This window comes from Leopardus geoffroyi, chromosome B3 (genome assembly GCF_018350155.1).
Source record: "Leopardus geoffroyi isolate Oge1 chromosome B3, O.geoffroyi_Oge1_pat1.0, whole genome shotgun sequence".
NCBI classification, from domain to species: domain Eukaryota; kingdom Metazoa; phylum Chordata; class Mammalia; order Carnivora; family Felidae; genus Leopardus; species Leopardus geoffroyi.
Genome location: NC_059337.1, coordinates 81,040,708 through 81,053,914, shown reverse-complemented (window position 1 = coordinate 81,053,914; position 13,207 = coordinate 81,040,708). Strand labels below are relative to the sequence as shown.

At 35.6% G+C, this 13,207-nt stretch overlaps 1 protein-coding gene across 12 annotated transcripts in view; it reads left to right on the top strand.

Moving 5' to 3' along the window:
* HECTD1 (HECT domain E3 ubiquitin protein ligase 1) overlaps positions 1–13,207 on the top strand; it is a 91,818-nt gene that overhangs the window by 52,992 nt on the left and 25,619 nt on the right. For 6 of the 12 annotated variants that reach the window (XM_045450610.1, XM_045450605.1, XM_045450609.1 and 3 more), the window contains exons 19-26: positions 896–1,001; positions 2,893–3,027; positions 3,795–3,934; positions 4,217–4,540; positions 5,741–5,907; positions 5,999–6,175; positions 9,989–10,684; positions 11,379–11,600. In XM_045450610.1, coding sequence (XP_045306566.1) covers positions 896–1,001; positions 2,893–3,027; positions 3,795–3,934; positions 4,217–4,540; positions 5,741–5,907; positions 5,999–6,175; positions 9,989–10,684; positions 11,379–11,600 — 1,967 coding nt within the window. Of the gene's footprint in view, positions 1–895; positions 1,002–2,892; positions 3,028–3,794; positions 3,935–4,216; positions 4,541–5,740; positions 5,908–5,998; positions 6,176–9,847; positions 10,685–11,378; positions 11,601–13,207 lie in introns of all 12 variants that reach the window. The other 6 variants (XM_045450608.1, XM_045450602.1, XM_045450607.1 and 3 more) reach the window with 2 other exon arrangements.

Below are 13,207 nucleotides of genomic sequence, written 5' to 3'. Positions count from 1 at the left end.
CATAAATTCCTTTAAGTAGTATTACTGAGTTAAAGATTGTAAATGATCTTTAAAGGTCCTTGATACAAATTGTTATTTTTCAGAAGCATTACACCAGTGTTGCCTTGCTAACAAATAATACCATTTTCCAAACTTTGCTGCTTTGTATATTTTTATATGTATCAAATACTAAATAATAAAATTGTTTAAACTTTAAAAAATAAATTGCATGTCTACCTTGAATGCAGTTGATAAGTCTTGTAAATGAAATATTTTATTATTTACTTGTTTATTGATTGTGACAAAGAGAGAGAGAGAGCATGCACATGCAAGCCAGGGAGGGACAGAGAGAGAGGGAAAGAGAATCCCAAGCAGGTTCCACACTCAGAGCAGAGCCCAGTGCAGGGGTTGATCTCATGACCCTGAGATCATGACCTGAGCCGAGATCAAGAGTCAGATGCTTGGGGCGCCTGGGTGGCTCGGTCGGTTAAAGCGTCCGACTTCGGCTCAGGTCATGATCTCACGGTCTGTGAGTTCGAGCCCCGCGTCGGGCTCTGTGCTGACAGCTCAGAGCCTGGAGCCTGTTTCAGATTCTGTGTCTCCCTCTCTCTCTGCCCCTCCCCTGTTCACGTTCTGTCTCTCTCTGTCTCAAAAATAAATAAACGTTAAAAAAAAAAAAAAAAGAGATGCTTAACCAACTGAACCACTCAAGCGCCCTGAAATATTTTATTCTTAAATGAAGGAAATTGAGTTATGAGAGTATCTTTGCTTGCTTAGATTTAGTCTAATAGAAAATTAAACTTCTCTTTACACTTATAAAGAAACTAGGGGTCTACGTGAGGTTGGTTACTGCAGTTTCTCTATGAACTTGGGTATGAAATTAAATAAACACTCTCAACAATTTTTTTCTTCATAGTCGACCAGCAGTTGCATTAATTCGGAAGTTAATAGCTGTACTTGAATCTATTGAACGTCTCCCTCTCCATTTGTATGATACACCTGGATCTACATATAACCTGCAGGTAACCAGGAAAAGTGCAGGCACTATTATTGCTGAATACATTTAAGGGCAGTCTGTAATGATTCTGCTTACTCATTAAAGACTAACCCTAAAGCCACTTGATTGGTTTTTTTAATGACTCTTGAATTATTAATATTTCAATTTTTAATTTGATCAAATCACTATGGGTTTTCAGTAAATGTTTATTGTAAATCATACTTGATCAGTGGTAAGTGGAAAAAGACTATCAGTGGAAAAGGCAGGAAATAAATGGGTCCTTTTGTTCTAGAATTAGGAGTTAAGTCCTTTCATTTCTATGTGTATCAGCAGATGAGAAAGTGTGAGAATACTTCAAGGACAGTTTTTTCCTGCTTTCTTTTTTTTTTTTTTTTTTTTTTTTTTAATGTCATTGGTTAAAGCCAGATGGCCTGCCTTAGCTGTTATTGATTCTGTGGAAAATCTGTCAATGGGTTTTCTAAAACGTTTATTATTTTCCTAAATGTTTTTTGGTTGACATTCACATTCATTCATTCCTTTATTCTTTTCTTAGTATCTGGTATGCAGATATGAATAGACAGAAATTACATCTTCTGTAGGTTACTTTAGAATTCCTTAGCTGGTCATTTTGGCTCAATCTTGCCTTTATCCAGCCTATCCTGCATTGCACTGCATGGAATAGAAAGCTTTCTCTTTCAAATAAAGCCTTTAATAAGTAACTAAGAATCTGTATTTGCCAAGTGTGTTCTAGGGCAAAAATCTTGCCATACCCCCAAGAACCCAGGAATGTTACCAAAGCCACTAGTTTCCCAGACTAGAGAGCTTGTCTAGGGAGTTAAAGTATGTTATAAGCCTGACATGGTGTTAGATTAAATGTGATGTCAAGTTCTACTTTGTGTTTAATTTTAGGTAAAATAGTAAAGAAGGTAAGGGCCTTTGTGGCACATTGTTTTTATTTACTTTATTATTTAAAAAAATTTTTAAGTAATATCTATACCCAACATGGAGCTTGAACTTAAAAGCCCAAGACCAAGAGTTGGATGCTGTACCGACTCAGCTAGCCAGATGCCACAGTGCATCCTTTGAAGGCTTTACTCTTGATAAGTGAACGAGGCAGATAAGTCTCAGTGGCTGGAAATTCTCCTTATACAGTCCTAGGAGCACCAACATCTTTTATTATGCACTTCTCATTTTAGGAGACTGTGCAAAGTAAAAGGACAGGAAAGCTAGTAATATGCTGTATGTTAATTTTGCAGTCTAAATTGCTACCCACATGTCCATATAAGTATTTGATTATGCGTCTGTAGGAACTAGTTAAGGTTTAAACAGCAGTGAAACTACCTAAATTGCTAGTTTCATACTTGCTTACCAAAATGTATTGGATTGATAGCTATTGTGTGTTTTTAAAAGTTGATTAGCCATAGGGATGCCTGGCTGGCTCAGTTGGTAGAGCATGCAACTCATCATCTTGGGGTCATGAGTTCAAGCCCCACATTGGGCATAAAGCCTACCTTAAAAAAAAAAAAAAAGAAAGTTTATTAGAATATATCAAATAATCTATGACTATCTTTAAAGAAATAAATTAGCTAAATGGCCACTTTTTTTTAACTTAACTGGAAAATTGCAACTTGTAAGAAATGCATTACTTAAGTTAAATTATTTTATGATTTCTTTAAACCATGTATATTTGAAGTTGTTTAGAAATTATCTGCGTATGTAGTTAATTTTGTTTCTTTCTTGAAAGCCAGTGTCACTTATTCAGTGATTCTTTAAAAAAAATTAATAGAAAACAGACATTTGTCCTTTTATGGTTGTACTTTTGTAATTCTCAATTACTATTGAGAACATGTCTCACTTTTATAATTCTAAGGGAAAAACAGTGTATTTTCTGAAGCATTTTGATAATTTTTGCACAGATACTTACAAGAAGATTAAGATTTCGGTTGGAACGTGCACCTGGTGAAACTGCATTGATAGACAGGACTGGCAGGATGTTGAAGATGGAACCCTTAGCTACAGTTGAATCTCTGGAACAGTATCTCTTAAAAATGGTGAGTTTTTGGCAAGGCCATGGTGAAATAGGCATTCTCTGCTGTGGTTTAATCTTTTAGAAAAGTAGTTAGGGAAATATGTGTGTAGATTTATGGTAATACAAGGTTTGACCTAGTAATTCCATTTTTTGGAGTCTGTTCTTTGTGTATGTGTGTGTGTGGGTGGGGGGAGAGAGAGAGACAGAGACAGAGAGAATGAGAGAGAATCTTAAGGGGCTCACTCTCACAACTCTGGGATCTTCACTGAAGTGAAATCAAGTGTTGGATGCTCACCCAAATGAGCTACTGGGCACCCCTGGACTCTATTCTAAGAAAATAATCTTTGTATACTACAAATGATTTCTTTGTAAAGATGTGTATTGGAGTCATTTTAGTGTCATTTGTCACTAAAATAGTGAACAAAACCTTGATGCTAGTCAAAAAGGAGTATCAGGTTTATAATTATTTCCATTTATTTGAATATCATGTAGCTATATAAAATGTATAAATACAAAAACTGATAAGAAAAAATGTTATGGTACAGTATGATCAGATGTTTTTTACTCTATCACTTGAAATAATGGACCAAAGAAGTAGTGTATCATATGAATAGTGTGGGGTACTTTGGTTGTAGAAATTTGTATCTTTCTGTTTTTTTCCCCCATATATTCTTTAATGAGTATTTGTTATAATAAAATAAATCACATTGAAGGAACAGGAAAAAATGGGCAGTGCATTTGAAAATAGCCCTATTAAGGTGAGTGTCTCCTGTATTTTCTTTGGTGTAGGTAGCAAAGCAGTGGTATGATTTTGACCGATCTTCATTTGTTTTTGTTCGAAAATTAAGAGAAGGCCAAAATTTTATATTTCGGCACCAGCATGATTTTGATGAAAATGGAATCATTTACTGGATTGGGACAAATGCCAAGTAAGTCATGCTATTTAATGTAGAGTGAAAACATTCACCTGGTAAAAAATTCTTGGTAGTAGAGTAAAATTATTAACTACTCTGAGTGTCTTTCAGTTTAAGGAATTTTTGTCTTAGAGATTAAATTTAAGACTATCTCAGTTATGTTTTATGAAGAAAAAAATCTAAATTGTCAATTGTAGGATTTTTAAAAATTAATACAGTTTTATGTGGAAAACTAACATGAACAAAACACAGTTATTTTAGTAGTGTTAACTGCTTAATTTTTTTTATTTTATTTAGAACTGCATATGAATGGGTGAATCCAGCTGCTTATGGACTTGTAGTAGTAACATCATCAGAAGGAAGAAATCTACCTTATGGCCGCTTAGAAGACATACTAAGTCGTGATAATTCAGCTTTAAATTGCCACAGCAATGATGATAAGAATGCCTGGTTTGCCATAGATCTGGGTCTCTGGGTGATACCATCAGCATATACACTTCGTCATGCTCGTGGTTATGGAAGGTCTGCACTGAGAAATTGGGTTTTCCAGGTATCCAAAGATGGACAGAACTGGACTTCTTTGTATACCCATGTTGATGACTGCAGTCTCAATGAACCAGGGTTAGTTGAGGAGTCTTTGCAAATTGAAAAACTCAGTAAAGAGCTTTGTTTATTTTTATAACTGTATACCCTTAGAGCTCTCTTCTTTATGGAATATTGAAGCAAAATTTTTTTAAAAACATCACTTGATACTATAATTTAAATATTAAAACTTTGAAATAATAATTTTGCCAGAACTTTAGCAGCTTTAGATTAAATATAAGTAGAACATTGAGCCTATTTATTTAAAAAGGAATTGAAATATATGTGTGTATATAGCACACTAATAAAAACAAAAAAATGGAATTAGTTTTTTACTAAACTCTTCATATGTGTACATGATATATGTGTATGTTTTCCAAATTAACAGTAGCTATTGCTTGTTGTAGAATTGTGCCTGACTTAAAGTTTTCTTTTTTAATTATGTCTCTTTTCCTAAATTTTATAGGTTGATCATATATTATTTTTTGTCTTTTTTTTTTTTTTTTTTTTTTTTTTTTTTGAGAGTTTGGGGGTGGTCAGGGAAGGGCAGCGTGAGAGGGAGAGAGAAAAAGAGAGAGAAGCTCAAGCAGGCTCCATGTCCAGGACAGAGCCTAATGTGGGCCTTGATCTTATAGCTGTAACATCATGAAATCAAGAGTCAGATACTTAACTGAGCCACTTAGACGCCCCGATCGTATATTATTTTTTTGAAGGCAGAAAGTACTTCTAAAAATTTTAGTTCTAATAAGTTTTAATTTTGAGGGGAGTATAGGGCATGGAGTTAAATTAATTTCTGCATTTAATGTAGTATGGAAGGAACTCCTTATCTTTAGGATTAATGGATAATTTTTTCTTTTTTTTCTTTTGTTATTTATTTTTATTTTTTAATTTACATCCAAGTTAATTAGCATATAATATTTTCAAGCTTTAAATTTTCAAGCATATTTTCAAGCATTATAAAATTTTCAAGTATATCTGTTACTCATAAAATTTCTTATTTCTTGGATTGTATTAATCATAAATCATTTAATGTTATAAGTCATTAACAGTATACATTTAAACATACCATCTTTAACTTATGTTCTTAATGGCTGTTGTTCTCCTTTGCTTTCTTGCTTCTTGTGTAACAAACTGTAGACTGAATGTAGAAGTTGGTTTTTCAGTAGATCTCTATTATGTAAAAAATCTTCCCCATCTGCTTTAAAACATTACACCAGTTTTTCCCTAACACCTTCACAGGTCAACAGCAACCTGGCCTCTTGATCCACCAAAGGATGAGAAACAAGGGTGGCGACATGTGAGAATTAAACAGATGGGGAAGAATGCCAGTGGACAAACCCACTACCTGTCACTATCTGGATTCGAACTTTATGGCACTGTAAATGGAGTATGTGAAGACCAGCTAGGTAAAGAGATGTTAGCAGGTTTTTCACTTACTGGAACAATTTGATTTATAAAAAGTGACTTGTTTATAGTTCTCTAATTTCTATTTTACAGGAAAAGCAGCTAAGGAAGCAGAAGCTAATCTTAGAAGACAAAGACGTCTAGTACGTTCCCAGGTTCTGAAATACATGGTTCCAGGGGCACGTGTGATCAGAGGCCTTGATTGGAAATGGCGAGATCAGGATGGCAGCCCGCAGGGAGAAGGTACCGTCACAGGAGAACTGCATAATGGTGAGTAGGTACTTAGCATTTGTAGTGTAAAAATGGAGTATTAAATAACAGAGTGTTTTTCTTTGCTTCTTTTTGGGATAGTTTACACATTTTATGAATGTCCTGGCACTATGTAGAACAACATTAAAAATGAAAAATCATTTACCTAGTATTAAGGGAAAATTTTATTTTCTGTTTTGATTTGGAACTTCTTGCTAATATTTTGAAGTGATTAATAAGCTAGTATAAGTTGAATATTCTAAAGACACATTTTCTGCATTTTTTTTGTCTATTATTTGTAAGTTTCCATAGATCTTTAATTGCTTACACTTGTTAGCCTGATGGGAATCAGGCAGTCATTTTTTTTATACTCAGTCATGTAGAAGAAAAAGTATTAACATCTTTAGTTACTGTTTTTCAATAAAGAATAGAATAAGAATTGTAGCCTCTTTGTTTATTAGTAGATTGTAAGATAACGTTCATAATGCTTCTCAGCCTACTAACATTTCTTTGGATTTTAAACTTTGATATTTTATAAGGTAAGGGTTGTTGTTTAAATCAAGTTGATTTAAAAAAATTTTTTTAACGTTTATTTTTGAGAGAGAGAGCGAGCAAGCGAGCATGAGCCGGGGAGGAGCAGAGAAAGAAGGAGACACAGAATGTGAAGCAGGCTCCAGGCTCTGAGCTGTCAGCATAGCGCCTGACGCAGGGCTCGAGCTTACGAACCCTAAGATCATGACCTGAGCTGAAGTCAGACGCTTAACTGACTGAGCCACCCAGGCGCCCCTAAATCAAGTTCATTTTAAACTTTTGATGCTGTGGATTTTAGAGAAGTCCATATCCTGTTAATCAATTGCTTTTAACTCCCAGAAGCAACTCATAATGGCTCATTTTTTCCTTATAACTTAAAAGGCTGATTTATTAGCAGATAATTTGCCTAGCTAGTAGTGTGTTCTTAAGAATTTTGCTTGGCATTAAAAACAAAAAGGAGTAAAATGTTCATATTCTTACACCAAATATTTAAAGAGCTATAATAAAGGTGACAGTGCTTAGGAGAGTGAATAAACATTTAATATCTTAATATACTCATGTTCTGTGTGCTCTGGGCATTTATTTACCTAAATAAACTCTTGGTTTTATTGTTTTTAAGGTTCTATTCCTTGAATTACCTTACTACCTAATGTATTTCTATATAGTTATACTCTAATTGCAAATCATTGCCGTTTTAGCAGGGTTATGGTGAATGAACATATATGTAACTGCCAAAGTTCATAAAAACCAATAATAGTTGAGATGACATTAGTACCTTCAACCCAGAAACTAAAAAAAAATTTTTTTAATGTTTTTTAAATTTATTATTGAGACAGAGCATGAACAGGGGAGGGGCAGAGAGAGAGGGAGTTACAGAATCTGAAGAAGGCTCCAGGCTCTGAGCTGTCAGCACAGAGCCTGATGTGGCGCTCGAACTCACAGACTGTGAGATCATGACCTGAGCTGAAGTCGGACGCCCAGCCGACTGAGCCACCCAGGCGCCCCAACCCAGAAATTTTAAATGTTTTTTAGACATCTTAATAATACTCCGTTAATATTCCATTTCTCCTAAATTGTTTGGGCTTTTAAGTGTGTTAGCTAGTTGGGGCTATATGAATGCAGTTTATTTTTCTCATGCTGCAGTCAGCTGAAGCAGCTGTCTAGGAAAATGGGAATCTTAATTATAGAATTTAGTATGTAAGAAAAGCTTACTTTTGCTAATCTAATGTAGAGTTCAGAATTGTGGCCGACCAAAGTGGCCATTCTTATTAAGTCTCACATGAAAATTTCTATGTCAGAGAGAGTACTTAGCTTATAAATAAACCAGTGATTTCCTTTTCTTTCTTCTTCTTTTTTTTTCTTTAAATTTTACTTTTAAGTAATCTCTACATCCAACATGGAGCTCAAACTCACAACCCCTAGATCAAGAGTCGTATTCTCTACCGACCAACTAAGCCAGCCAGGCACCCCTGAACCAACTGTTTCTAATATGGCTAGTTATCTTTTTTCCTGTCTTTCGGGCATAGTGGGAGCTCAGAGTTTTGTACCTATGCACTTATATGGATAGTATGTATGTGTCCTTTCTTGGTTCCCCTTAGATAGCAATTTAATTACACTCTCAATACTAATATAAATAGTTTACATTTAAAAATTATTTTCCGCATTATTATCAATTAAATCCTTCCTAAAGAATCTATGTGTCAGTGGGAATATCCATTTTTTTCATGTATTCCACAAATGTGAGAGTCCCTGCAATGTAAACGTACTTTGTTGGACTTCAGATATACAATGGTCCCCAAAAAAGTATGATACCCTGCCTTCTGAATGAAACCGATAAACATACAATTACAGATCTTGATGATTGTTATGAAATAAATTATCAGTATATTTTTAGACTGATTAATGCAATATAAATATTAATTTCATTTGGAATTGGGATACGTTTTTGAGCCTTTATTCACACTGTTCCATGTTGCAGAAGAGATAGTTGAGTGCTGGTTCTTCAGAAGTTACTTCAGCATATAGACTAAATGGAGACAATTGAAATCTCATCAGAACTAGGTGATGTAGATTTGGGGCAGGTAGTTTTCATCTCCTAGAACTCCTAAGCATATAATCCCCACAGGTAATTCAGTATTACTTACACCCCTCTTAGCCTGGCATCATAAATATACATGAACTTGTTATGTGTTGTGTGCACATGTGAACATGCATGGGGGTACCTGCATGTATGCATAAACTAACTTCAAACTTTATAAAGACTGGTTATATTTTTAAAAATACATATGTTTTTTGTGTTGTGTTTTTCCCTTGCAGTAGTTAGCTTATGACACTAAAATAAGATTGTAAAATTTTTATTATTTTCCTAATAGGCAATTTATTTTACTGCTTTTAGAAGTTACTGTTTTTTTTCTAAAGAACAAGTATTGTTTACAAGTAAATATACATTGAATATCATGTATAATATGTATGAATAATGAACTATTCATTAGTTCTTTACACATTATTAGATTTAGCTTATAGGTTCTAATAAAAGAGCTTAGCATACTTTAAAATTTTTGTTTTCAGAATTTTCTGTGTGTATTTAAATTTTTTAAACTTAATCATAAGAAAACCAAGTAACCACTGAACTTTGAGAACACAATTGAAATGCTAACTTAGTGTTATTTGAGCTAGTGACCTAAAATTTATGCAGTGATATATGGATATTTTGTTTGCCAATTATTAGGATTTAGCCCAAACTTAAAAATTAATGGTGAGTCAGAACTTTTTTTCTGTAAAGAACATTTGACTACATAGTTCTATTTAGCAATTAAAAAACCTTTTTATTTAGAGTTCACCTCTGTTTAACTGACCTTGCAGTATTTCTTTCACCATTTGTGTCCATCTGTTTACGGTTTTTTAACAGTTCTTCCCCTTAAAAGATAGGCCCGTAGATGTAAACATGACCCTTACATTGTTTTCAGATATCAGCAGAGCAAGCAGTTCAGAAATGAGAGAAATAAAAGGAAGAGTTTAATTTTAGTTGGCAGACCTTAAATGACTGTAGAAATTCAGAGAAGTACAGCACTGATGAAAAGCTGATCCCATATTGTGGAGCTACTGTCTGACACGCTCCTATCTGCTTTCTGCTGGGTCTCACAAACTCCTGTCCCTTTCCAGGCTGGATTGATGTCACCTGGGATGCTGGTGGCTCAAACTCTTACCGTATGGGCGCAGAAGGAAAATTTGACCTCAAGCTTGCACCAGGGTACGACCCTGATACAGTGGCATCACCCAAACCTGTTTCATCCACTGTTTCAGGCACAACGCAATCATGGAGCAGCTTGGTGAAAAACAACTGTCCAGACAAGACATCTGCTGCTGCAGGCTCCTCAAGTAGAAAAGGAAGCAGCAGTTCTGTGTGTAGCGTGGCCAGTAGCAGCGACATCAGCTTGGGTTCGACCAAAACGGAACGGAGATCAGAAATTGTAATGGAACACAGTATAGTTTCAGGAGCTGATGTCCATGAACCAATTGTTGTTCTTTCATCTGCTGAAAACGTCCCTCAAACAGAAGTAGGGTCATCATCCAGTGCAAGCACCAGCACCTTAACCGCGGAAACGGGAAGTGAAAATGCTGAAAGAAAGTTAGGCCCTGATAGTTCTGTTCGCACTCCTGGGGAGTCTAGTGCAATATCCATGGGAATTGTTAGTGTTAGTTCTCCTGATGTTAGTTCAGTGTCTGAGTTAACTAATAAAGAAGCAGCTTCACAACGACCCCTTAGCTCTTCAGCAAGTAACAGACTGTCAGTAAGTTCTTTGTTGGCTGCTGGGGCCCCTATGAGCTCTAGTGCAAGTGTACCTAATCTGTCCTCAAGAGAAACATCTAGCTTGGAGAGTTTTGTAAGGAGAGTGGCAAACATAGCACGGACTAATGCCACGAACAACATGAATCTAAGCCGAAGCAGCAGTGATAACAACACTAATACTTTGGGGAGGAATGTGATGAGCACAGCAAGTAAGTGAGCTTTTCCTTATGGAACCCAATGGTTTTTCCACTCTGAGGGATTGCAAAGTAGGGTTTCTTGTTCAGTGGGTTCTGACTGCAGAACTAGATCATTAACCGTGTTACATACAGCCACGTCAAATTTAGCACTTTAGGAATATGGAGTTAAGTTCTATAGAATCGTGATCTCTTAAGAATTCAGATCAGGTGTAATAAAGAACCTCGTAATCTGAAAGGATGAAACAATAACACACTTCTATTTTTCACTCTTCTATGATAAATTGTTAACTTCAGCTGCATGAGGAAATAGATGACTATTAAATTTTATCATAGTCAACTGAAATCAGAGCATCACACTGGTTTAACTTTTCCTTAGGTCCTAAATTGCTACTATCTTCTAAAAGTCCTTTAATTCTAATTTAAGCTAACTGGTCAAAGTAATTCCTTTGGAAAACATGACTGGGAATTAATTCATTGCCTGTTTCCCTTTCTAAAAAAGCAAGGCTTAATTTCTTGGAAAATAACAGGGCTGTAAAAACAAGGACTTGTAGTTGGATTTCAGTTGGGTTCCCAAAGTTGTTGCTTTTCAGTCTTTTAATAATTAGTGTTTCATGATTTCATTCTTTTTTACTAAATATACAACCTAGTTTTTTCTAAGGTTTATGCAATCTCATCAGTCCTGATTTGCTTCATTTTTTATCTTTAGCTTCTCCTCTCATGGGTGCTCAGAGTTTCCCCAATTTGACGACTCCTGGTACCACATCAACAGTGACAATGTCAACATCCAGTGTGACTAGCAGCAGCAATGTAGCCACAGCAACAACAGTTTTATCAGTTGGTCAGTCCTTAAGTAATACTTTAACCACCAGTCTCACGTCAACCTCCAGTGAGAGTGACACAGGTCAGGAAGCAGAATATTCGTTATATGGTAAGTTATAGTTTAAAATATTTAGGTGTTTGTTTAGTGATGCTTTTACTATGTTTTCCTGCTGTTTTTTTTAAGTTTATTTTTTTATTTTGAGAGAGAGATAGTGTGGAAAGGGCCAAGAGGAAGGGAGAGAGAGAATCTCAAGCAGGCTTTACACTGTCAGCACACAGCCTGTTGTGGGGCTCGAACTCATGAACCATGAGATCATGACCTGAGCCAAAACCAAGAGTCAGACAACCAACTGAGCCACCCACACGCCCCTCTGCTATGTTGTTTTAACTTTTGGTTAGAAAGTAGTAATTCTCTCTTCTTAAAGATATGGCATCTTATGTATGATGAAAAAACTCAGTGCTATAAGGGACTATTAAATTATCTGATTATAAGCAGGTATCTAGGAACTTCTGTGCTCTCCTTTTTTTTTTGGTCCACTAACGAAGTTTTATTGGGAGAATCATATAACAAAGATAGTTGACACCTTTATCAGAGAAGAATAGAAGTGTAATAGATTAAAAGGCTTTGTAAAGTGATATTCTTTGTACACTGTAATGTAAGAGGAAAAACACTCCCCCTGTGTGCCTCCTCTACTCTCAACACTTTTTGCTGCCACCACTGATTACCAAATGTTTTCCCACATTGAGCAGTTTCCAGACACTATCTGGGGGGTCATACAGTTTAACTCAAGTTACTCACTTCTGGCACTATTAACTACCTGGAGACAGTGTCAGATCCCACAGGTAAAAGCCTCAGCCCCATAACATTATCTCCCCACCCTTTCAGACACTAATTGCAAGGCCAGGTTGTCATCTGTGCTAAAGACTGGCTATAAATTGGAGGCTCTTCTGGCCCTCTCCTCCTGTTCAGTTAATTTGCTAGAGCAGCTCACGGGACTCAGGAAAATATTTTATTTATTACAGGATTACCCCTTTTCTTATAAAAAGGATATAACTCAGGATCAGCCAGATGGAAGAGATGCATAGGGTGAGGTCAGGAAAGTCCCACGCACAGGCACATTTGTACTCTTGGTGTTTAGGGACACTACCAGCCTGGAAGCTCTCTGAGCCCCCCATTTTGGGTTTTGTTTGTTTGTTTGTTTTTTGAGGCTTCATGACTTAAGCACAGTGATTAAATTATTGGCCATTGGTGACTGAACTTTATACGTGGCTCTTCTCGTTTTCCCATAAAGGGATCATCTTTCTAGACAGCTCCTTTCACTTAGTACATTGTAAAATTATTTTCATATTGTTTGATGGATTTCTCCAGTGTTTGAAGTGGCTGCCATATATTCCACTGTTAGACTATGCAATTGTTATTTAATAAATTCTCCATTTTGGACCTTTAAATCATACCCTTTCATTACCATAAACATTGTTATGAATCCGCATCTTGAACTGTATTTTTGTATATTTCCTTAAGATACATTTTTAAAAGAAGTAATTGCTGAATTGCCTTTCAAAAAGGTTGCACTTCTGTCATTATTGTTTTGGAATATCTTTTACCATACATACATACATACATACATACATACATACATACATACATACATTCTTGATGCCAGTGCCTGTTCTATTTAAAAATTAAATTTGAGGGGCGCCTGGGTGGCTCAGTCG